The sequence below is a fragment of the Rana temporaria genome, chromosome 5, assembly GCF_905171775.1.
Source record: "Rana temporaria chromosome 5, aRanTem1.1, whole genome shotgun sequence".
NCBI classification, from domain to species: Eukaryota; Metazoa; Chordata; class Amphibia; order Anura; family Ranidae; genus Rana; species Rana temporaria.
In genome coordinates, this window is record NC_053493.1 from 137,954,675 (window position 1) to 137,981,467 (window position 26,793).

Sequence of the window (26,793 nt, forward strand, 5' to 3'; positions counted from 1 at the left end):
GCCATATCACAAAAAATGGCCTGGTCATGAAGGGGGGTAAATCTCCCAAAGGCCAAGTGGTTAACCATTTGCTTACTGGGCACCTAAACCCCCTTCCTGCCAAGGCCAATTTTCAGCCTTCAGCACTGTCACTTTTTTTTTTTTAACAATTTTTATTTGCCAAATGTACATACAGGACATGAGAAGTTGTATACAAGGTATAGTCATAAGCATGTAAAACATCAAGGTATGTCAATAGAGAACTCTTTCCCCTTTCTAATTCTGGGTTCAGTATATTTTTTAGTACAAATAGACGTTTTTTTGTTTTTGTTTTTTAAATAAAAACCAAAGTATCAGGCACCTCATGTGCTCATATAAAAGAAACATAATAATTTAAACTTCATATAACAACGGAGGTTAAGTCCTCCAAACCTTCTTGTGCTTTGTGCTGTTATTCATTCAATCCCAAACTTTCACATTCCCCTCTCCCATGTCATAGCAATTACCTATCAGATAATAGCAAAGAAATGAAATCCTCTCAGTTGTCAGTTTATACCGTATCCTTAGAATCAATCCATCTTCCCCAAACTTTATTACATTTCTTAGGACAGCCCCTTGATTCATACGTCATTTTATACAGTGTGACATTGGCATTGACAAGGCCTTTCCAGGCAGCTAATGTGAGATACTCTCTCTTAATCCAGTTGAGAGCAATAAATTTCTGACAGTTAAACAGCAGTCTCAGTAGTGTTTGTGTATTATTACTCATTACCTCATCCTCTATGATGCCAAGGAGTCCCAACAGTGGACTACAGATATTCGGCAGATCAAATGTGTCAGCAATAAACTGGGTCACTTGCGACCATAGGGGCCGTATCCTATTACAATCCTAGACCATGTGTATAAAGGATCCCTCTGCCATTAAACATTTATGACAGGTGGGGTTATCCTTCCTTCCCATTTTATACAGCCTTAACGGATTATAGTACATTTGATGCAAATATCTAAGTTGTATCACTTTGTCTCTAGCAGAGATAACGGTGGGCGTATAAGAGGTCAACACCTCCCCCCACTGTTCCTCTGCAAGTTCTGGTATAATATTGATCCACCTCTCTCTAAGTTTCTTTTCTCTTGGGTTTATTCTATCCATGAGTGAACTATAGTAGGTAGAGATCAATTTATTGTGCTCAGGAGCAACAAGGAGCTTTTCCAGTTTAGAGTTTTCAAGTGGTACTCGTTCTGTCCCAAACTAAGCATGAGCAGCATGCTTCAGTCTGGTGAACTGAAATGCCCAGGAGTCGGGTATGTCTAATTCCCTACGTAGTTGTGCAAACATTTTTAGTTCCCCATTATATAGTTGGTGGAGATATGTGAGTCCAAACTTTGCCCCCCTATACCCATCCTCCAGATGAAAAAACTCCCTCAAACAGGGATTAAACCACAGCGGGGCATTAGGTAAAAGGTGCAGAGGGGCGTCGGCTATATGTTTTATACACATCCCCAGTATATGTTTAGCAGAGCCAAGCATCTCCCTGCCCCCCACCGTAGGTACCTCTCCCCTAAAGAAGAAGTTCAATAAAGTTTCGTTGCCACAGCTGCTTCAACCGCAATAGCAGCATTGTTCAGCTGTGGAAACATGTGCCAGTGTATGTGTACTAGTTGCGAAGGCCAGGTTGTAGAAGTGCAGCTCAGGCGCCGCCAAACCTCCTCTCCCCACCGGTAGTTGTAAAAGTTCCAGGGAAACTCTAGCTGCCCTAACGCCCCACAGGAAGGACGATAGCAGGGAGTTAATGTAGCGAAACGTTTTTTTAGGGATATACAGTAGGTATTTGTGATATTGTGTTTTTAGCACGACAGCATCGCGCTGATTCTCGGCGACATGGTGCCGACATCTCGCCGACATCTCGCCCTCACTGGAATAGTGACAGCACATCCCAGCAAGCGCGTCATAGAAGCGACGGGAGATCCGACTTGGATTCCCGCCAATTCTACACGTGTGCGGCGTTTGTTATGAATCCTGAGGGGGAAGTCCCCGCCGGATTTTAAATAAAAATTCGGCATGGGTTCCCCCCTCAGGAGCATACCGGGCCCTTAGGTCTGTTATGGGTTGTAAGGAGAGCCCCCCCTACGCCGAAAAAACGGCGTAGGGGGTCCCCCTACAATCCATACCAGACCCGTATCCAAAGCACGCTACCCGGCCGGCCAGGAAGGGAGTGGGGACGAGCGAGCGCCCCCCCCCCTCCTGAGCCGTACCAGGCTGCATGCCCTCAACATGGGGGGGTTGGGTGCTCTGGGGCAGGGGGGCGCACTGCGGCCCCCCCACCTCAGAGCACCCTGTCCCCATGTTGATGAGGACAGGGCCCCTTCCCGACAACCCTGGCCGTTGGTTGTCCGGGTATGCGGGCGGGAGGCTTATCGGAATCTGGGAGCCCCCTTTAATAAGGGGGCCCCCAGATACCGGCCCCCCACCCTAAGTGAATGGATATGGGGTACATCGTACCCCTACCCATTCACCTGGAGGAAAAGTGGTAAAAACACAAATAAAAAACACAGGGTATTAAAATATTTTATTAGTCTGCTCCGGAGGCTCCCCCTGTCTTCTTTAGCTCTTTTACCAGGGGAAGCTTCTTCCGATTTCCGGGGGTCTTCTCCTGCTCTCCGGGGTCTTCACCGCTCTTCTGTGACGTCTTCTCCGCTCCGGGGGGTCTTCTTCTATGTTCGCCGCTCTCCGCTCTTGACTCGGCGCACCCCGGTTCTTCCTCCCGCTGTCCGGTGCCTTCTCCTTCTTCCGCTGTTCTGTGACGTCTTCTCCTCTTCTTCCGCTGTTCTGTGACGTCTTCTACTTCTCCCTTCAGGCCGCTGTGCTGTGACGTCTTCTCTTCTTCTCTTCTCCCGATGTTGACACGCCGGCTCTTCTCGCTGCAATGACGGGTGCGCGGCTTGCATCGGATTTATATAGACCTCACAATCCCATCATGCTCTGGTACCTACCCATGTGATACCTACCCACGTGGGTAGGTATCACATGGGTAGGTACAGAGCATGATGGGACTGTGAGGCCTATATAGGTCCGATGCAAGGCGCGCATCCGTCATTTCAGCGAGAAGAGCCGGCGTATCAACATCGGGAGAAGAGAAGAAGATGACGTCACAGCCCGGAAGAAGAAGAATACTTCACAACACGGAAGAAGAAGATAGACGTTCAGCGCTGAAGGAGAAGGCACCGGACAGCTGGAGGAAGAACCGGGGTGCGCCGAGTCAACAGCGGAGAGCGGCGAACATAGAAGGAGACCCCCGGAGAGTTGAGAAGACCCCCCGGATAGCGGAGAAGACCCGTCGGGATAGCGGAAGAATAAGCCCCCCCGCCGAAGACGCCGGAGGAAACCCGCTGGGGGGTGGGGGCTTTTTTAAAAGCGACCCCCCCCGGCGGTGGAAGAGAACCAGACGGCGGCCCCCACCCACCCGAAGACGTCAAAGAAGAAGCCCCCCCCTGGTAAACAGAGCTAATAAAGAAGACAGGGGGGCCTCCGGAGCAGAAAAATAAATTATTTTAAAAACCCTTGTGTGGTGTGTTTATTAACTTTGACATTTTTCCTCCAGGTGAATGGGTAGGGGTACGATGTACCCCATATCCATTCACTTAGGGTGGGGGGCCGGTATCTGGGGGCCACCTTATTAAAGGGGGCTCCCAGATTCCGATAAGCCTCCCGCCCGCATACCCCGACAACCAACGGCCAGGGTTGTCGGGAAGGGGCCCTGTCCTCATCAACATGGGGACAGGGTGCTCTGAGGTGGGGGGGGCCGCAGTGCGCCCCCCTGCCCCAGAGCACCCAACCCCCCCATGTTGAGGGCATGCAGCCTGGTACGGCTCAGGAGGGGGGGGCGCTCGCTCGTCCCCACTCCCTTCCTGGCCGGCCGGGTAGCGTGCTTTGGATACGGGTCTGGTATGGATTGTAGGGGGACCCCCTACGCCGTTTTTTCGGCGTAGGGGGGGCTCTCCTTACAACCCATAACAGACCTAAGGGCCCGGTATGCTACTGAGGGGGGAACCCATGCCGAATTTTTATTTAAAATCCGGCGGGGACTTCCCCCTCAGGATTCATAACAAACGCCGCACACGTGTAGAATTGGCGGGAATCCAAGTCGGATCTCCCGTCGCTTCTATGACAGCTCTGTCTCCATCGCCTTCAAGCCAGCTCAGCGCTGGCTCCCGCGATGGGGCTCGTAGGTGGTCAATCTCGCCGAGAAAGGGAGCGAGATTGACACAATATCGGGTTCATCTACTGTAGATCGGGGCATTAGAGAGCACATATAGGAATTTTGGCAAAAAAAATATTTTAAATAGATTAGCCCTACCCAGTAATGAGTCATGAGCCCTAAGTGTAGCCGCCAGTGGCTCAATAGCCAGGGCAAACAGGAGAGGAGACAGAGGGCACCCCTGCCTCGTCCCCCTGTGGATCTGAAAAGTGTTTGATATAAGGCCATTTACTCGAATACTAGCTCAGGGTTCTTTGTACAATAGCTTAACACAGGAGACAAATTTCGGCCCAAAGCCCAGCTTAACAAGAAGGGAGAAGAGATAGTCCCATTCCACCGAGTCAAACGCTTTTTTAGTGTCTAATGATGCTATCACTCTCTTGCCTGTATTCTCATGTTGAATCTGTAAGTTAACATATAGCCTTCTAAGGTTCATTTGGGTATATCGGCCGGGTATAAATCCCACCTTGTCTGAGTTAATTAATTTGAGAATCACCGATTGCAATCTACCGGCCAAAATTTTGGCCAGCATTTTGACATCAGAATTGATCAGGGAAATTGACCTATAAGATTTACATTCTTGCAGATCCTTCCCTGGCTTTGGAATCACCTCAATCAGGGCTTCACGCATAGATTCTGGGAGTATACCCTCCTTTTCTGCTGCTGCAAGGACCCTTTGTAAATGTGGCGCCAAGTTCTCCCTGTGCAATCGGTACCAGTCGGCCGGAAAACCATCAAGTCCAGGCGACTTACCAGGCTTGAAAGAGGAAATGGCGCCACATATTTCTTCCTGTGTTATAGAGTGCTCCAGGTTAGCACTATCTTCTGAACTTAATTTATCTAGATAGGAAGACAGCTCCAAGTCTGTATGTCGGGGTCTGGGACTGATAAAGGGTCTCGTAGAACTCCAGAAATGTGTCCAGAATACCATGAGAATCTCGCACCACCTCCCCATTGGATTGTCTGAGTTGTAGGACAGTGATTGGAGTATAAAGCGGTTTTGCCAAGAATGCTAGCAGACGACCACTCTTATCCCCAAATTCAAAAAAGGATCTGGTCTGACGTAATTGCTGTTTTGTAGTTCGTTCAGTCAAAAGCAATCTGTACTGTCTCATCTGGTCCTGCCAAAGTTGATAAGTATCAGGAGTTGGTTTCTGAATATACTTCTGTTCAGCCCTAGTCACATTAAATCCTGCATTTCGTATATCCGAATTTAAAGCTTTAGAGAAATCACTTGTTTCTTCAGTAAACATCCCTCTCATAGTCGCTTTAAAAGCCTCCCACTGATTATGAATCGATGTGTCCGCCCCGTTCTCCCTCCAGTAGTGGTCAATATCGGTCTTACATGACAGGGTAATAAATTCTTCCTGCAGCCATCCTACATTCATACCCCAGTGCCTCCTCCCTTTTGGAGCACCTAGGTCCAAAATGACCTCCATCGGGGAGTGATCCGATAAGGCTCTAGGGAGATATCGGACGCTAGATATGATCGGAAGCCCATCTGTAGGGGACAGCAGTAAGTCTATTCTAGACAGTGTCTTATGAGTCTCTGAGTGACAGGAGTATTCTCTGACTCCAGGGATTTTTGACGCCACACATCCGTGAGAGCGTAGCTCTCCAACCATGTGGAAAGAGTATGATGTGAGGCAGAGATACATCCATGCCTGTCGAGATCTACATCCGACACTGCGTTAAAATTCCCAAGCAATAACAGTGGTCCCTGTGCAATCATCACAGCCTCCCTTAAAATACCCTCTATTACCTGAGAGGAGAAAGGGGGTGGAATATACACGCAGACCAATGTTAGGAAAAAACAGTAGGACAATACCTGAGCAACCGATAAACCGTGCACCCATTCTGAAGAGACCAAAACAAAGAATATCAACAGCACACAGCACAATTAAATAAAACAAGTTAACCCTTCCCTTCCCACCCTGCACACAACCCCAACATGTCGTGCGCCTACATCCCATAACTAGAAAAGCAGGTGACCTCGGGGGGGTCACAGGTCAGTAGCAGTAGAATAGTAGCCACATAACAGTATGCAGCTTGTCTTGAAGGAGCTAAGTAGCGTCCATGACAATATCTAACATATCCCTTAGGGTCCCTCCGGTCTAAAGGGATAAATCAACCAGTGTAGCTGAAAGAAAAAACACAGGAAAAATAGTTTGTAGTGAAAATAGTAACTGTAAAGACAGTCCATCTAGGAACCAAAAAGGGGTCCCAAAAGAAAACAAAAAGAGCGATTAGGTGAATCACAAGGACTATTTCACAGTCAGTCAGCTTGAAAAACTGCGCAGGAAATCGCACAGGAGAAACATAGTGTCTGAAAATAAACATAGGGCCACCCCGCTAGGGAACAGGAAAGTGAGTGCAGGCCATGCATCACAAGTGTAAAGCAACATCAAACTGTCAGTGGTGCGCAGCAGGGCTAGAGCGCCCCCTGGCGTCCAGTCAGCTTGAAGCCTCAGTTGGAGCGTTTAAAAAGAAAACCTTGCCTCTGTCTACCACTCTCAATTTTGCTGGGTATAGCATACTGTATGCCAATTGCAGCTCCCGCAGCCTTTTTTTCACATGAACAAAGCTGGCTCTTTGCCTCTGTGTAGCTGCCGAAAAATCCGGGTATATCGAGATGCGATTCCCATTAAATTGCAGGTCTCCCAAAGTGAAAGCTTCACGGAGGATACTTTCCCGGTCTCTAAAAAGCAGGATCTTTGCTATCACCGGGCAAAGATGGGAGCCAGAAGGGGGAGGTTTAGATGGAATTCTGTGTGCTCTTTCTATAGCGAATAGACGGGAGAACGTGGTGTCAGCCATATTTTCTTTAAGCCACAGTTCTAGGAAATCCTCAGGTGGTTTTCCCTCTGCCTTTTCAGGGAAACCTACAAAACAAAGATTATTCCTCCTCTGACGGTCTTCCAATTCTCCCAGCTTGTCAGTGTGGGCAGTCACCTCCCTTTGCACAGCTTGCACCTTGCCTTCTAAGGGGCGAACTACATCTTCCAGGTCACTAATTCTTTGCTCAGCACTCCGTGGCCCTCTCCCTGATATTCTGCACATTTTGCTTAAGGAATGACATTTCTGCCCTCATGCCATCAATGTGCTCTGTTAGGGTGGATTGGCAGGTGTATATTGCTTCCATGATCTGTTTCAGGGAGGGCTCTCCAGCATCACCTGCCTGCTAAGTTTCCCCCTGATAGGTGGCACTGATGAGGCAGCACTGGTGGGCACTGATAGGTGGCACTGATAGGCAGCACTGATGATGAAGCACTGGTGGGCACTGATAGGTGGCAATGGTGGGCACTGCTTAGCAGCAGTGGGTCTGGAGTGTGTGGGACCGATGTCCCATTTACTCCAGATGGTAATCTGCTTTTTTTTCTCACCCTGTCAGCATGAGGGGGGGGAAAAGCAGATTACCGGCTCTGTTTACATTGCGTAATCAGCTGTCATTGTCTGACACCTGATCACGTGGTAAGGGGTCGGGATCAGCCCCTTACTCCGATCTGTGATCAGCTGAGTCTCATGGACTCGCTGATCACAGAGCGAGCCACATGCCCGCAGGCATTGCATGCACAGGAGGCATAGGCATGCGCACAGGGTGTGCCAGGTGTGCCCAGGCACAGCCTAATCACCCTGTGCAGAACAGATTCTCCCTACTGACCTGGCTCCCCCTCCTTCCCCCTACAGCACTGCCGGCTTTCCCCCCTCTCCCACCGTTTGTTGCTGTGGATGTTTTAGGATGAGTGGGTGAAGGGGCCAGTAAATATGCCATATGCCGGCCCCTTCCCTTTCTGAAAGAACATCGTGAGTGATCAGTAGAGTGTGTTTGAGCTTTGGGGTGCACACCCTAATGCCAAAGGCTGCGCACACCTGTGACAGGAGGACATACATGGACACCCTCCTGCCAATTTAGGCATGCGGTGTAGCCATCTTTAGGCCATAGCGCGGGCGGCAAGAGGTTAATGTCACTTTAAACTGGTCTTGGTATTTGCAAAAGTCAGACACTGGGGATAGAATTTATCAGAACAGGAGCAGACAGGATCTGGAGCAGCTGTGCATGGAAACCAAACAGCTTCTGTCTTCTGCTTGTTCAAGCAAGCTTCGAAAATGAAAGATAGAAGCTGATTAGTTGCCATGCACAGCTGCCCCAGTTCTGATAAATTCCCCTATGAATTTGCATCTTTAATGAGCAGAGAAATGCAATAGGGTGCTGATAGCAGCAAGGGGAAAAAATGTTTTACTAGGTGATGGATGTTTGGATATCATCCAGAATTACAGTGATAGAGTAAAAGTTTTGAATGGAGAGACTTTTCCAGTCTCACAACTCTGGTAAATGACAAATGTTTTTACAACTGCATTTGGAAAATCTTATCTCCCAGTTTTTTGAAGTGTGACACAGTATGAGAACAGATTTAAATGGACATGCTTGTGCAGCTTAGGAATTTACATCAACGGTTTAAATCAATTCAGTGGAAGGAAGCTAAAGTATGAAACATACCGTAGATGTATTTAAGTTTGTGAATAAGATAACACAGAAGCCATTCCAAATGATGACTGTTGAACTGAGCCTTAGAAACATGTCAAACACTTTAAAAGAAGAATTGGCCAATATATCATTCCATCCTGGCATGATTAGTTTATAATTTCATGTTTGTTTATGATCAACTCTGAAAGAAAGGCTCCATGATTATTCTCTTTCGATGTATATCAGTGGTGTCCAAACTCGCAGGCCGAATTAGGCCTTTTTCTAGCCTTTTTCTGGCCCTTGGGCACTATTCATCCCACTGATACCAACAATGAGGCAATATTCCTCCTACTGATACACAACATTTACATTATTCCTTCTCCCAATACCAGTAATGATACATTATTTTTCCTCCTATTGACCAGGAAATGTCAGGTCTCACACTAGACACATGCATTACCCCAGCGTTTCACAACCTTTTTTCAGTCAATGCACCCTTTAAAATTTTGGTCAATCTCGAGGCACCCTTTAAAACAATGGACCGTCCTGAGGCATATCCATCCTAAAATTAAAAACGGTTCTAATAGTGGTGCAAGCTGGTACTGACTAGTATTCCAATGTTTCTCTTTTTCCTCAGTTTTTCTCCATCACTCAGTTAATGTGATCCCAAAACTGATGGAGAGAGGCAGGGGAGGGTCAAAAAATTTTAAACAAACATTACAGGATCTTAAAGTTAGAACAGAGATTAGCTCCCTCAAGTTACATTTAGGAGGGCGCGTACATTGAAGAACATTCTAGCCCCCAGCAAATTATCTACGACAAATAGAAAACCCCATTATGACATTAGATTTTTTTTTGATAATAAAGTAGGGATTTTTCAATGTAGGAAGAGGGGGTTGTCTCGCATGCCAACTTGTCCCCCTTGGTCAGGCTGAAATGAGTAATAATACTGTTAAAATATCAAACAATTCATCACATGCTCCACCAAGTTTGTTAGTTATGTTCTGCGGTGCCCCTTCGGCCTACTTTATGTAGGAAGCACCTTGCGCAAGTACATAGGTGAGCACTGAAGATTCATACATAAGCACTGTGATAAGCATAGTGTCCCTTGCCATTTCCTCCAGGCACACAGCAAAAACTTCAGTTGCATGGAGGTAATGGCGATCAAAGCCAAATGAGTTCCCTTACAGACAACGAAAGGTTTTCATACCTTTGCAGGAGAGAAGCATTTTGGATTTATTGTTTGTGTTCATTGTCACACAATGGGGGTTACTTACGAAAGGAAAATCCACTTTGCACTACTAGTGCACTGAAAGTGCACTTTTAAGTGCAGTCGCTGTAAATCTGAAGGGGACATGCAAGGAAAATAATAAACAGCATTTTAGCTTGCACATGATTGGATGATAAAATCAGCAGAGCTTCCCCTCATTTTAGAGCTTCCCCTCATTTTATAGCTTCCCCCAGATCTACAGCAACTGCACTTACAAGTGCACTTGTAGTGCAAAGTGGATTTTCCTTTAGTAAATCAACCCCATTGGGTTGAATGAGGACCTAGAACTACACAATGTCCTATGATGATAGTGTATTTTTGCATTGTGTATGTTACACATGTGTGGAGATGCATAGACAACTTACCGTATATATACTCGAGTATAAGCTGAGTTTTTCAGCACATTTTTTTGTGCTGAAAATGCCACCCTCGGCTTATACTTGAGTCACCTTTTTGCGCCTGATCTCCCGGATTTTAGGACCTGGTGCCAGCCGGCCGTAGGTTCCCTGGACCACAACCATGGCACACATGTAGCCCCACTCCTCTATAAGTGTACAAAGTTTGTTGTCCGGGGGACCTATGGCCGGGGAGCACCGATTTTTCGATGCCGGGCACCCCTATAGACTCCCATGTTAAACTGTAATTTTTCCGGTGACTTTGGGGACCCGGTACCGGCCAGGCTTAGGTCCCATGGACCCCAAACTTTGCGCACATGTAGCCCCATTTCTCCGTTACAAGTGTGCAACGTTTGTTGTCTGGAGGACCTACGGCTCGGGAGCACAGATTTTTCAAACCTAGGCACTAATAAAGACTAATTTTCAAACAGTCCTGTTCACTGATGAGTGCCATGCAACCCTGGATTGTCCAGATAGATGGAATAGTGGATGGTTGGTTCCAACATGGCTGCAACGTCAGTTGGTGGTGGTGGAGTCATGTTTTGGGCCGAAATCATCGGAAGAAAGCTGGTCGGCCCCTTTAGGGTCTCTGAAGGTGTAAAGATGACCTCTGCAAAGTATATGGAGTTCCTGACTGACTACTTCCTTCACTGGTACAGAAGGAAGAATGGTGCTTTCCGTAATAAAATCATCTTCATGCATGACAATGCACCATCTCATGCTGCAAAGAATATCTCTGCATCAATGGCTGCTATGGGAATAATAGAAGAGAAAGTCATGGTGTGGCCTCCATCCTCCCCTGACCTCAATCCTATTGAGAACCTTTTGAGCATCTTCAAGCAAAAGATCTATGAGTATGGGAGGCAGTTTACATCCAAACAGCAGCTCTGGGAAGCTATTCTGACATTGTGCAAACAAATTCAAGCAGAAACTGTCCAAAAACTCACAAGTCCAATGGATGCAAGACTTATGAAGCTGCTATCAAATAAGGGGTCCTATGTTAAAATGTAACATGGCCTGTTAAAATGTTTAAAAAATGTAAATGATGTTCAAAATTTGATTGAAATAGCTTTTGATTTCAGTAAATATGCCGCAAACACAAAAAAAGAAAATGTTCAGTTCTTTACAATCTATAAAGTGTTTTGAAACTAAAGCCACGTACACACGGTCGGACCTTTGTCCGACCAAAATCAAATTGGAATTCCGATGGAGTAAAAGAGAACATGTTCTCGATCTAAACTCGGACTCATCGGAATTTCCGATGGAAATAATCAGATGGGGCATACACGCGGTCGGAATTTCCGATGGAAAAAGTCTGTCTGAGCGTAATAATTTATAACAGTGCGCTGTAAGTTTTTTATTTTTAAAAAACTGTTATCATTAGGAGGTTTGTTCAGTAAAATTTGAATTGTACTCTTATGCCGCGTAAACAAGATCAGAATTTTCGACAAGAAAACCGCAGATTTTTTTTCCGACGGAATGTTGACTCAAACTTGTGTTGCATACACACGGTCCCACAAATAATGTCGGAAATTCCGAACGTCAAGAACGCGGTGACGTACAACACTATGATGAGCCGGGAAAAATGAAGGTCAATGATTCCGAGCATGCGTAGGATTTTTGTGCGTCGGAATTGCATAACTTTTCCCGTGTGAACCAGCTCTCAAACTTTTGCTGTTGGAAATTCCAACAGAAAATGTCCAATGGGGCCTACACACGGTTGGAATTTCCGACCGAAAGCTCACATTCAAACTTTTCCTGTCGGAAATTCCGATTGCGTGTACGCAGCATTAATAGTTGATAACATGAGAATTATGCTGACTGTTGTTTTAATTATTTAGGTAAATTAGAAAAATATCATTGGCATAATAATTTGGAACAGGGTGTAAGCCAAGATAATTTTTTAAAGTCTGCTCAGTCCCACCTCCACAGTGGGCTTATAAACCTTTGTTTGCCTCTATTCCCGTGACTTGATAAAGCTCATGTGCGTGAAACCGATAGTCACGGCAACAGGGGGCACTTGCGTTCCACGCTAGCCACGGCTGCTTCCCATCTTGGACATGTCAGTTATGTCCAGGAGTCCAGCGAAACCCTCTGCCACACCCATCATGGCCATTTCTGGTCATGTGGACAATGCTGCCTAGTCCACAGTCGCAGTGACGTTATCCATCCAAGCCAGCGGCTCTGGCTCACCACACACACTGCAGGTTGTTATACATTGCAGCATCCATGGTCGGCACCCCTGTCTGGATTTCCTGGACTGTCATAGTGATCCATCATTAACGTTGCCAATTTTAACTTTGTACTGTGTATTACTTTTATTTAACTGTTTCTTTTGAAGAAACATGTGGTTTATTGCAGCCACCATTCAATACTTCCCAGTCCAGCTTCTGAGCGCTGTCAGCCCCATTATCTTCAAGGATGCTATGCAGAAGACTGACATCCACTGAGAAATGTCATTGGTCGTAAGAAGGTTGGTAGCTAGAAGGTCATAGTCATGCATACACATGTACGGATCCTCACGGGATCCATACATGTGAAAGGGGCCTTAGGCTTTGACAATGAAATCTGGAAGCTGATTAGTTACTAAATTCTGTGCGCACCAATTTTAGTAAATCATCATAATAGATAGTATACCTACAGTTTTGAAAATCTCTTATTACTTTTCTTTTTCTTGTAGGGATGTGAACTAATTAACACACCAGATCAAGACCATACTGACTTTACAAAGTGCCTTTCAATCCTACAAGATAAAATTATTCAAAACAAGCTTCAGGTAATTACAAAATATTTTTCCTGCCTGCTTAATTGACTGCAAAATTTGGCAAATGAGCAATACTTCCCCCCCCCCCCCACAGTTTATACGTCACCCCTTGGGAGGGTCGTGGTATAATGACATCACTTTTAACAATACAATTTGCAAACTTGATTCCATGGTACATGAATATTTGATACATTAAATTTTAACATATTTACATGAAATGTAGGTCATAATGAGAGTAACTAGAAGAGATGGCAAAAGAAAGCCAACAGTGAGGGTCCAGAAAGCGGCCAACAAACACATGTCTATAGTTGTCTACTGCCAGTGAAAAGATAAATGTGCTATTGTGTTACAAAGACATTTACATAGTGTAATAGCATGCATGTCTTTAGAAAAAGACATACGATGAAATAAAGGTATCTAGCTTGTTACAGTGTTTCTTGCCGTCAACGACACTGATACAGAGTATCTTATTAACATATTATGATTCATTATATGTTTCTTTCTGTAGCAGTCTTAATTACAGAGAAATGACTATGCATGCAGTCACAGTGAAAATAGTGTATTACATTTATGAAACAATGCATCATTTCTCTTTGAATTGACTGATGTATGTTTATTGCACCACCTTCAACAAAGTTAAATATTTGGCTAATGCACAACTAATCAATATATAAATGCTAATGCAGTGGCACATATGTTCAGGGCGTATGCATTTCCCTCTCATATTAAACACTTGATCTCTGGAAGGTTTTACACCCCTTCATGACCAGAGAATTTGTTTGCTATTCAGCACTGTGCTACTTTAGCTGGAAATTGTGTGGTACGCAAATTAAATTTATGTTGTTATTTTTTTTTCACACAAATAGTTTTCTTTTGGTGGTATTTGATCATCACTGTTTTTTTTATTTATTTTTTGTGATATAAACAAAAAAATGTTAAAGACCAAACATGTTTAAAAAAACAAAAACAATGTTTTATCATTTCTGTTATTAAATATAGCCAATAAAATCAAATTTCTTCTTAGATTTTGGTAAAAATGTATTCTGCTACATGTTTTTGGTGGAAAAAAAATCCTAATAAATCTATAATAATTGGTTTGCATTAAAGTTATAGCATCTACAAAATATATATTTGAACATTGATCAATCCTGATGTACTGATGGCTAGTGATGTCGCGAACCAAATATTTCGAGTTTGCGAACAGCGAACGTGAACTTCCGCAAATGTTCGCGAACGGGCGAACCGGGCGAACCGCCATAGACTTCAATGGGCAGGTGAATTTAAAAACCCACAGGGACTCTTTCTGGCCACAATAGTGATGGAACATTTGTTTCAAGGGGACTAACACCTGGACTGTGGCATGCCGGAGGGGGATCCATGGCAAAACTCCCATGGAAAATTACGTAGTTGTCGCAGAGTCCGTTTTTAATCCTTAAAGGGCATAAATCACCTAACATTCATAAATTGTTTGGAATAACGTGCTTTAAAACATCAGGTATGATGTTGTATCGATCAGGTAGTGTAAGGGTTAGGGTTAGGGTTACAGACAGGCTTAGGGTTCACAGTGACAGACCAAACTCTGACAGACCAAACTCCCTGTTTAACGCACCGCAAACAGTCCATTTGCACAACCGCAAACTCCCCATTTACACAAGGTTGGATACCAAGCTAGCCATGTCCCGTTCCTTGTCCTCACTGAAGTCATTGAATGTCTCTTCCTTCACCCAGCCACGTACAACACCAAGGGTCCCTGAAAGGTGACAACAAGCCCCCTGGGACGCCTGCTGTGGTTGGTCTTCCACCTCCTCAAAGCCACCTTGCTCCTCTGACTCCTCTTCTTCAGACTCCTCTCTCTGTGTTGCCCCTTTACATTACACAGCCCCCTGCACCTCTGGACCCCTTTACATTACACAGCACCGTGCACCACTGGACTCCTTTATATTACACAGCACCGTTCACCTCTGGACCACTTTACATTACACAGCACCATGCACCTCTGGGTCCCTTTTTATTACACAGCACCCTGCACCACTGGACCCCTTTATATTACACAGCACCCTGCACCACTGGGCCCCTTTACATTACACAGCACTGCACCACTGGACCCCTTTATATTACACAGCACCCTGCACCTCTGGGCCCCTGTACACTACACAGCCCCCTGCACCACTGGGCCCCTTACATTACACAGCCCCTTGCACCTCTGGACCCCTTTACATTGAACAGTACCCTGCACCTCTGGACCCCTTTACACTACACAGCACTGCACCTCTGGACCCCATTACATTACACAGCACTGCACCACTGGACCCCTTTATATTACACAGCAGCTTGCACCACTGGGCCCCTTTATATTACACAGCAGCTTGCACCACTGGGCCCTTACATTACACAGCACCCCACAGCTCTGGACCCCTTTACATAGCACCCTGCATCACTGGGCCCCTTTATATTACACAGCAGCTTGCACCACTGGGCCCTTACATTACACTGCACCCCACAGCTCTGGACCCCTTTACATAGCACCCTGCACCACTGGACCCCTTTATATTACACAGCAGCTTGCACCACTGGGCCCCTTACATTACACAGCACCCCACAGCTCTGGGCCCCTCTACATAGCACCCAGAACCACTGGACCCCTTTATATTACACAGCAGCTTGCACCACTGGGCCCCTTTATATTACACAGCAGCTTGCACCACTGGGCCCCTTACATTACACAGCAACCCACAGCTCTGGGCCCCTCTACATAGCACCCAGCACCACTGGACCCCTTTATATTACACAGCAGCTTGCACCACTGGGCCCCTTTGTATTACCCAGCAGCTTGCACCACTGGGCCCCTTACATTACACAGCACCCCACAGCTCTGGGCCCCTTTACATAGCACCCTGCACCACTGGACCCCTTTATATTACACAGCACCCTGCACCTCTAATCTAACTAAACTATACAGTGTATAAATATATGTACAACTCCTGGGATGCAGGTTCAGAATAAATCTAAAGTGGATGCTGCCCTAGAGGTGGGAGGGTCAGGGAGGGAGGGTATGCTGCTGACTGGCTGGAATGTGTCTGCTGACTGTGAGGTAGAGGGTCAAAGTTTGCTCAATGTTAATTAATAGGAGGCGGGTCGAACATCACATATGTTCGCCGGCGAACGTGAACAATCGATGTTCGCCGGGAACTATTCGCCAGCGAACAGTTCTGTACATCACTATTGATGGCCTGTCTGATTTATTAGGCCAATAAAATGCCAGGACAGTACAAGGTAAGAGACATGGCAAGATTTTTGTCCCAATTTTTTTGAAAATTAAGAAATTAAATAAAATGTTTTTTTTTTCCCACATGGTGTCACCAGTGCAATACAGAATCATCATATGACTGGTGTGGCAGTGAGTGATCAGGGATACTGACTGGTGACAGTATGTAAAAAAAAAAAGTAAATTTTTGTTTGAAATTGATACCAAAATCTTTTTTTTGTTTTTAAAAATAACAAACATGTCATACTTACCTGCTCTCTGCAGTGGTTTTGCACAGAGCAGCCCAGATCCTTCTCTGGTCCCTCTTCAGTGCTTCTGGCCCCTCCCACCTGTCGAGTGCCCCCACAACAAGCATCTTGCTATGGGGTACCTGAGCCAAGATGTTGTTCTGTGTGTCCACTCCGACACAGAGCTGCGGTTTGGCCCCAGCACCTTTCCGTCATGATTGGCTGACTGACTTTGATTGACAGCAATCAGGAGGGAGAGTCCTTCATGGCTGAGACACTTGTGCACATCGCTGGATAGAGATGGAACTTGGGTAAGTATTAGGATGGTGCTGCTGCAAACAGAAGGTTTTTTATCTTAATGCGTAGAATGCATTAAGATAAAAAAAAAAAAAAAACTTCTGCCTTTACAACCACTTGAATTATAATTTAAATTTTTTTCCTTTTTTTTAGCATTTTATTTTTGACATGCAGTGATTGGCTACAGCTAATCACATGGTACAGGGTAATCATCATGTAATCGCAAAAGAGGCCAGGGACCGCAATCCGCTGTGTCCGGTTGACAAGCAACATGTGCCCTCCTACAGTAAAAGTTCTGTCTTAGGTCTTAAGTTGGTTAACCAAACAGTGCCTTGAAAAACTATTCATAACCCTTGAAATTTTCCAAATTTTGTCATGTTACAACCAAAAACGTAATGTATTTTATGCGATAGACCAAAACAAAGTGGTACATAATTGTGAAGTGGAAGGAAAATATTAAATGTTTAACATTTTTTTACAAATAAATATGTGAAAAAGTGTGCCGTGTATTTGTATTCAGCCCCCCGGAGTCAATACTTTGTACTTTCGCTGCAATTACAGCTGCAAGTCTTTTTGGGGATTTGTCTACCAGCTTTGTACATCTAGAAAAAAAGCTCAAGCTCTGTCAGATTGGATGGAGAGTGTCTGTAAACAGCAATTTTCAAGTCTTGCCACAGATTCTCAATTGGATTTAGGTCTGGACTTTGTCTGGGCCATTCTAACACATGAATATGCTTTGATATAAACCATTCCATTATAGCTCTGGCTGAATGTTTAGGGTCTTTGACCTGCTAGAAGGTGAACCTCAGCCCCAGTCTCAAGTCTTTTGCAGATTCTAACAGGTTTTCTTCTAAGATTGCCCTCCATCCATCTTTCCATCAACTCTGACCAGCTTCCCTTTCCCTGCTAAAGAAAAGAAACCCCACAACATGATGCTACCACCACCATGTGTCCGCAGTGTTAGTTTTCCGCTACATTTTGCTTTTAGGCCAAAAATTTGAATTTTTCTTCTCATCTGACCAGAGAACCTTCCACATGTTTGCTGTGTCCCCACATGGCTTCTCACAAACTGCAAACAAGACTTCTTATGGTTTTCTTGAAACAATGGCTTTCTTCAGTGCCACTCTTCCATAAAGGCCAGATTTGTGGAGTGAATGACTATTACTTGTCCGACATATTCTCCCACCTGAGCTGTGGATCTCTGCAGCTCCTCCAGAGTTACCATGGACCTTTTGGCTGCTTCTCTGATTAATGCTCTCCTTGCCCAGCCTGTCAGTTTAGGTGGACGACCATGTCTTTGCCATACTCTTCATTTTCGGATAATGGAGTGAAAAGCTTGTTTTTTTTTTTTTTTTTATAACCTAACCCTGCTTTGAACTTCTCCACAACTTTATCCCTGACATGTCTGTTGTGTTCCTTGGCCTTCATGATGTTCTCTAACAAACCTCTGAGGGCTTCACAGAACAGCTGTATTTATATTGAGATTCAATTACGCACAGGTGGACTATATTTATTAAAAAGGGAACTTCTAAAGGAATTTTGTTCTACTAGATTTTAGTTAGGGGTATCAGAATAAAGGTGACTGAATACAAATGCATGCCACACTTTTCAAATATTTATATGTAAACAATTTTGAAAATAATTTATTATTTTCCTTCCACTTCACAATTATCTGCCACTTTGTGTTCATTACATAGTTAGTCAGGTTGAAAAAGTCCATAAAGTTCAACCATAAGAAATAAAATAATAATATCGTACAATCACATATACCCAATTCTATACCCACAGTTGATCCAGAGGAAGCAAAAAAAAAACAGCAAAGCATGATCCAATTTACTACAGCAGGGGAAAAAAATTCCTTCCTGATCCCCCATGAGGGAATTAGGATATTCCCCAGATCAACTTTACCTATAAATCTTAGTACCCAGTTATATTATGTACATTTAGGAAAGTATCCAGGCATTTCTTAAAGAACTTTACTGAGCTGGCCAAAACCACATCTGGAGGGAGTCTATTCCACATTTTCACAGCTCTTACTGTGAAGAAACCTTTCCGTATTTGTAGATGAAATCTCTTTTCCTCTAGACGTAAAGAGTGCCCCCTTGTCCTCAGTGTTGACCGTAAAGTGAATAACTCAACACCAAGTTCACTATATGGACCCCCTTATATATTTGTACATGTTGATCATATCTCCCCTTAATCTCCTCTTCTCAAGAGTGAATTCAGTTCCTCTAATCTTTCTTCATAGCTGAGCTCCTCCATGCCTCTTATCAGTTTGGTTGCTCTTCTCTGCACTTTCTCCAGTTCCCCGATATCCTTTTTGAGAACTGGTGCCCAAAACTGAACTGCATATTCCAGATGAAGTCTTACTAATGATTTGTACAGGGGAAAAATTATATCTCTGTCTCTGGAGTCCATACCTCTCTTAATACAAGAAAGGACTTTGCTCGCTTTGGAAACCGCAGCTTGGCATTGCATGCCATTATTAAGCTTATGATCAACTAAAACCCCCAGATCCTTCTCCACTACGGAACCCCCCAGTTCTACTCCTCCTAGTATGTATGATGCATGCATATTCTTAGCCCCCAAGTGCATAACTTTACATTTATCACCATTAAACCTCATCTGCCACTTAGTCGCCCAATTAGACAGAGCATTGAGGTCGGCTTGTAAATTGGCGACATCCTGTAAAGACGTTATTCCACTGCATAGCTTGGTGTCATCTGCAAAGACAGAAATGTTACTTTTGATCACAGACCCAATATCATTTATAAAGATTTTTTAAAAGTAAGGGTCCCAACACTGAACCTTGGGGTACACCACTGATAACATTGGACCATTCAGAGTAAGAAACATTAACCACGACTCTCTGAATTCTATCTTTTAGCCAGTTTTCTATCCATTTACACACTGATATTTCCAATCCTGTAGACCAGGGATATGCAATTAGTGGACCTCCAGCTGTTGCAGAACTGCAAGTCCCATGAGGCACTGCAAGATTCTGACAGCCACAAGCAGGACATCCAGAGGCAGAGGCATGATGGGACTTTTTTTACAACAGCTGTAGGTCCGTTAATTGCATATGCCTGCTGTAGACTTTACCTTACACACGAGCCGTGTGTGCGGTACTGTATCGAACACTTTTGCTTTTGTGTTGGTCCATTACATAAAATCCCAATAAAACATATTTACATTTTGGTTGTAACATGACAAAATGTGAAAAATGTCAAGGGGTATGAATACTTTTTCAAGGCACTACGATATCAACAGAGCATAACCTAATTCGTAAGAAGCTAAGGGAAAAATCCCTTGCAAAGTAACAATTATTCAACATCCTATTTGCCTTTAGTAAATCATCCCAATAATGTTAACAGGGGCCCTTAAAAATAAACAGTGTTGTGGGTACCAAATAAGGACAACAGATTGTAAATGAGAAAAGCGAAGCATTTGGGAAGAAATATTACATGGAAAAAACAGCTATGAAGAGTGAAAAATCAGTTGTTCCGAAACAAGAAATATTGCACGACTGTTGGAATCTATTTTAACTGCACAAAGACTGTCTCAGAGACTTCTCAGAATTGTAAGCAGTGGTGTTATAGAATATGTTTGGCTTGTGTTAAATGCTAAAAGATAGAGTAAACAGATTCTTTAAGCCAACAACTATAATCTTTGCAAAAACTGACCCTTGTAAATCACCACCAACAAATACAAAGGGAGTGAATTTGCTCATAAACAAAATTTAGGAAATTTAGATTTGCCTTTAGTAATTCAAACCCACGTTCGACATGCATTTTTAGTTGGCGATAACATGCTGTCTATATAACGGTGGGTGAATAAATCCATTATATTTAATTGAGCAACATTGGTTGTTTGCTACTTTAATTGTTATTTTTTTTTGTTATTGACTAAAAACTGTTGGTAGTCTTTTATATCTGTGACTTGGCTGAGAGTTATGCCACGTACAGACGGTCGTTTTTTGTGATAGAAAAAAACAACGTTTTATGTGATGAAAAAAACAACATTTTTCAAACTTCATTTTCAAAAACGATGTAGCATACACACCATAGTTTTTTCCAAAAGCTCTGGCAAAGCGCGGTTACATTCAGCACGTACGACGGCACTCTGTTCCATTCAAACTCGAGTCCTAACTTGCTTCTGAGCATGCGCGGGTTTAAAAACGTTGTTTTAAACGTCTTTTTAGCCTACACACGGTCATTTTGTATGACACAAAAAACAACGTTTTGAAAAATGACACGAAAAATTTAAGCATGCTCGATTTTTTTTTGTCGTTTTTCAGAAGACATAAAACAAAGTTTTCCCCACACACGGTCATTTTAAATGACTTTTTAAAAACATAGTTTTTTTTCATCACATAAAGCGACTGTGTGTACGCGGCATTAGAGTAGAGAGTAGTTAAGTGGAGTCATCTCATCTCAGCCAAAGAATGGTCGATCAGATAACATTGTTATGTCTAAGGCCCCTTTCACACTGGGGTGGCAGGCACGGTGGCAGTATAGCGCCGCTAAAAATAGAGGCGCTATACCGTCGTAATTGCCGTGGGATTTGGCCGCTAGCGGTGCGGTATTTACCCCCGCTAGCGGCCGTAAAAGGGTTAATACTGCCCGCAATGCGCCTCTGCAGAGGTGCATTGTGGGCGGTATTACCACGGTTTCCCATTGTTTTAAATGGGAAGGAACGGTGAAGGAGCGGTATACATACTGCTCCTCTCACCGCTCCAAAGATGCTGCTTGCAGGAGATTTTTTTCTCTCCTGCCAGCGCATCGCCTCAGTGTGAAAGCCTTCGGGCTTTCACATTGAGAAGGCTGGGCAGGAGTTTTTCAGTCGGTATTTAGGCGCTATTTTTAGCGCTGTACCACCTGAAAAACTCCTCAGTGCGAAAGGGGCTTAAGGCTGGATTCGCACCTGAGCAAATTGCATGCAGATTTCCCTGCATCCAATTCTCTCCCTTTGGAGCCTGTTCACATATCTCTGTGGCAGTTCCGGAGCCACTTGGACAGGAGTCCTGTGCATCTTTGGCCCTGTTTCAGGGCTGAATTCAGACACAAATTTGGCCCTGATTCATCTCTGAAACCAAGGTAAGAACCCAGACTAAAGCCCAATACACACTATTAGATTTTCTGCAGATTTTTGTCTTCAGATTTACCAAAACCATATAATATGAGGTCAAACCTTAATGCCGCATACACACGCTCTGAATTTCTGACAACAAATGTTTGATGGGAGATTGTTGTCGGAAATTCTGACCGTGTGTAGGCTCCATCGGACATTTGCTGTCTGAATTTCCAACACAAATTTGAGAACTGGATCTCAAATTTTCCAACGACAAAATCTGTTCTCGTAAAATCCGAGCGTGTATAGTCATTGTATAGACATGTATAGACATTCTGACACACAAAATTCCACGCATGCGCTGAATCAAGTACGAGACAAAACCGCTCGGTCTGGTAAAACTAGCTTTCGTAATGGAGATAGTACATTCGTCACGCTGCAATTTTTTTAATCTTTTAATGCAGTGCATTCTCCTCTTCTTTCTGACAAACTGATTTCTTTATTTCTCGTAGTCTCCTGAATAATCTTTTTATTTTTTTTAAGCCAGATCTCCATAATAATGTTTAGAATTTATTTCTATAGTGATCTCCTTTTTTTTTTATCAATATCTCCTGCCCCTTCACTAATCAGTGCCTCCTCATCAGTACCCCCTCATCAGTGCCCATTAGTACTGCCTATCAGTGCCCAATAGTGCTGCCCATCAGTGCCCCCTATCAGTGCCCATAAGTGCAGCCTCATCAGTGCACATCAGTGAAGGAGGAAAATTAGTTTACATAATTTTATAACAGAAACTAAGATTTTTTTTTTTTTAACTTTCTGGTCTTTTTTTAATTTGTTTAGCAAAAAATATAAAACCCATTTGTGGTTAAATACCACCGAACAAAAGCTCTATCTGTTTTAAATTATAAAAATGTTTTTTGGGTACAGTGTTGCATGACCGTGCAGTTGTCATTCAAAGTGTGACAGCACTGAAAGCTGAAAATTGGCCTGGACAGGAAGGGGGTGAACGTGCCCAGTATTGAAGTGGTTATTGATAGCTTCACCTCCCTCTTATTTTAAGACACAGACTGGAGGGGCGTGACACAGCCTTGAAATCAAAATAATAAAGATTTGATTTCAAATATATATTTATATGACAATGAAAAGTGGAACCTCCGCTTTAAGCATTCCTTGCCCCCTTACATGCCACCTTTTGGCATGTCATTTTTTTGGGGGGAGGGAGGGAGGGGGGGTGGGTTCTTAGTTTTGAGTGGGACTTCCTGTCCCTCTTCCTGCTTCTGACTATGGGCTGCCTAGGCAACTCATTCTTTCCCCTATAGGGTGACCCCTCCCTCTGGGCAATCTTCTGGGACAGGTCCCAGAAGATTGCCTGTCCACTTTGAGAGCGCAGCATGACTCACGCATGTGCAGTGCGTGCCCAGCAGTGAAGCTGCAGGCTGTCACAGCCGGTTGCCCACAGTTTCAATGGAGGCACCGCAGAGAGGAGGGGGAGAGGAGCAAGGCTCCGTGTGGATCACTGGACCATGGGACAGATAAGTGTTTTGTAGCTGCTGATTTTTAATAAACAACAAAAAAGCCCCCACTTTAAAAACAGTGTATTGTTATTATTATTTTTTTTTACTCTGTATTCCAAAGGCTGTTTTTTTTTATTTAGCACATGTGAACAGCAGCAGGGGACTAGAAGCTCCTCCTGCTTATGTTTTCTTGCAGACAGGCTGGGAAAGAGCTGGGTCATGTAATATCTGTATATCGATTAGGAAAAAGGTACTGGAATTTTTTTTTCATTAAAATAATTGCAATGCGATCATTCATATACAGACAGAAGGGACAATGTAAATTAAACAATGTGTTTAGTACCACTTTAAGGGCTTTCTCGCTGCACTTTGTACAGTATGTTGACATATTTTCTTCTTGCATAAGATATAAAAAATTCAGGCAAAAGCCTGATTATGAGATCTGAAACTTTCATACATGATGTCCCAAATGGCTTCTAATGCCACGTACACGGGTTGTAAAAAATGAAAAAAAAAATGTATGTCATTAAAAATGATCGTGTGTGGGCTCCAGAGCATTTTTCACGATTAAAAAGAACATGCTCTAATTTTTCTCTACGTTTTTAATGTTGTAGTTTTTAACGTCGTAAAAAATGGTCGTGTGTGGGCTTTAACAACGTGAAAAAAAAACTGCGCATGCTCAGAAGCAAGGTATGAGACGGGAGCGCTCGTTCTGGTAAAACTAGCGTTCATAATGGAGTAACACGAAATCAGCAAAAGCAGCCCAAAGGGTGCCGCCATCCAAATGGAACTTTCCTTTAAGGCCTCGTACACACGACGGGACATGTCCGATGAAAATGGTCCACGGACCGTTTTCATCGGACATGTCCGCTGGCGGATTTTGGTCTGATGGCTGTACACACCATCAGACCAAATTTCCCGCGGACAGCGAACGCGGTGATGTGGCCGCGCCGTCGCTGCGACGATGACGCAGCGACGTGCGCGACCCTGGAAGGCCAATGCTTCCACGCATGCGTCGAATCACTTTGACGCATGTGAGGGCTTTTGCCGAGCGGACATGTCCGGTGAGTCGTACAGACGACCAAACATGTCTGACGGACAGGCTTCCAGCGGACATGTTTCTTAGCATGCTAAGAAATTTTTGTCCGCTGGAAACCTATCCGATCCGCCGGAAAATTGTCCGGTCAGCCGTACACACGACCGAACATGTCCGCGGAAACTGGTCCGCAGACCAGTTTCAGCGGACATGTTCGGTCGTGTGTGCGAGGCCTTATAATTCCATCATACGTGTTGTACGCCACCGCGCTTTGCTAGAGCATTTCTTTTCACGATCGTGTAGGCAAGGCCGTTTTAATGATCGGGTTGAAAAAAACGTTGTTTTTTCTAGACCATTAAAAATTTCAGTTTTTACAACCCGAAAAATGGTTGTGTGTACACGGCATTAGTCTTTGGTATCATGAGTTAAACATATATTATTGTAGTAAAGTATTTAATCTAAAATACAGTCCTATACAAACTTGTATGATTTTGTTTATTTAAAATGGTATTGAGCTCTAAATTTGCTTAGCTTGATGATCGTTTATATTCTAGTTTGTTCCTTTTTGTTTTTTTTCCAACCAGCTGTATATATTTATTCAATTAGTCTATAATTTTTCCCATGGTCATTTCTTTGTTATATATTCATTTCAGCATCTCTGTGAGAAGCTGTAAAATGTGATTTATTGTTTCAGAGGATTGTCTTTTTGTATTTTAATCCTGGCATGTGCTATCTGTATAAATTGAGGGAAAAAAAAGTCCTTTTTTTGTTTTACGTGATTCAAAAGTAAAGGTGATTCAAAAGTAAAAATAAAGCTATCGTAAACACAAAAGTGAATGTACCAATCTGTGTTCTTTTTTTCTCTAATTTATAAAGATATTTCAGATCTGTTTCCTTGGCAATATTATTTCTCATTAGAGGCATTGTGCCTTTTTTTTGGCCAATAAAATTACGTTTTTTGTTTTTTTGCTTGCACAACATCAATTGTACAGTCTTTAACCACCTCCCACCTAGACAATTGCTGGGTGCAAGGTGGCTTTCTTGTTCTAGGACGACGTCATATGATGTCATCCCACTTGCGTGCATCTCCGATCTCCGTAAAGACCTGATCACAGTTTAAATAGGAAATACCAGTTATCGGCTTTCCTCTCCTTACATTGGCAGCGTGTGAGGAGAGGAGAGCCGATCAACAGCATTTCCTCACAGGGGAAACCTGCATAGATAATCGTGATGCCAATCAGTGCTACCTTTCAGTGCCCATTAATAATGCCTATCCGTGCAGCCTATCAGTGCTGCATATTAGTGCCTCTTCATCAGTGCCCATTAGTGATGCCTCATCAGCGTGCATCAGTGAAGGAGAAAAATACTTATTCACAACATTTTCTAACAGAAGCTAAGAAAACTTTTTTTATTATTTAAAAATATTCTGTCTTTTAAAAAAAATAACAAAAAGTAAAAACCCAGTGGTGATTAAATACCACAAAAAGAAATCTCTATCCGTCTAAAAAAAAATGATAATTATTTAATTTGGGTACAGTGTTGCATGAACACGCAATTTTCATTCAAAATGTGACAGTGCTGAACGCAAAAAAAATGGCCTGCGCAGAAAAGGGGTGAAAGTGCCCAGTATTGAAGCAGTTAAAGTGGTTCTAAAGCTCAGTTTTTTACCTTCATGCATGAAGGTAAAAAAAACTTCTCTGTGCTTCAGCACCCCTAAAGCATACCTGAGCCCCATTGTGATCCAGCGCATGAGAACCTTGGTTCTCCAGGGACACTTCCTCCTTATTGGCTGAGACTTCATCAGGAGCCATTGGCTCCCGCTGCTGTCAATCACAGCCAGTGAGTCAATGAGGAGAGAGAGAGTGGGCGCTGAGTGGCGGCTATATGTTTAAATGGCCACGCAGAGCCAAGGCTCATGAACGTGCCTGCTTGGGTGCTAAGAGCGCAGACGAAGGACCCGAGAAGAGGAGGATGCAATGTGCAAAACAACTGCACAGAGCAAGTAAGTATAACATATCTTTTTTTTTTTTTTTTTAAGGAAAGCCTTTAATATCACTTTAAGAGAAAAGAACTCACTTAACCTAATAAAAAGTGAAGGTAGAATTAAAGCGGTTCTCCATCCTAAAGTGAAGTCCCGCTGATCAGAACCCTCCCCCCTCCGGTGTCTCATTTGACACCTTTCAGGGGGAGGGGGGTGCAGATACCTGTCTAAAGACAGGTATTTGCACCCACTTCCGGCCCGGCATTCACGGGCA

General features: G+C 43.8%; 1 protein-coding gene across 4 annotated transcripts in view; it reads left to right on the top strand.

Moving 5' to 3' along the window:
- TPK1 (thiamin pyrophosphokinase 1) overlaps positions 1–26,793 on the top strand; it is a 689,236-nt gene that overhangs the window by 302,535 nt on the left and 359,908 nt on the right. For 3 of the 4 annotated variants that reach the window (XM_040353161.1, XM_040353162.1, XM_040353160.1), the window contains one exon: positions 13,046–13,141. The exons of the other annotated variant lie outside the window; for it this stretch is intronic. In XM_040353161.1, the coding sequence (XP_040209095.1) occupies positions 13,046–13,141 (96 nt within the window). The remainder of the gene's footprint in view (positions 1–13,045; positions 13,142–26,793) is intronic. 4 annotated transcript variants of the gene reach the window in all.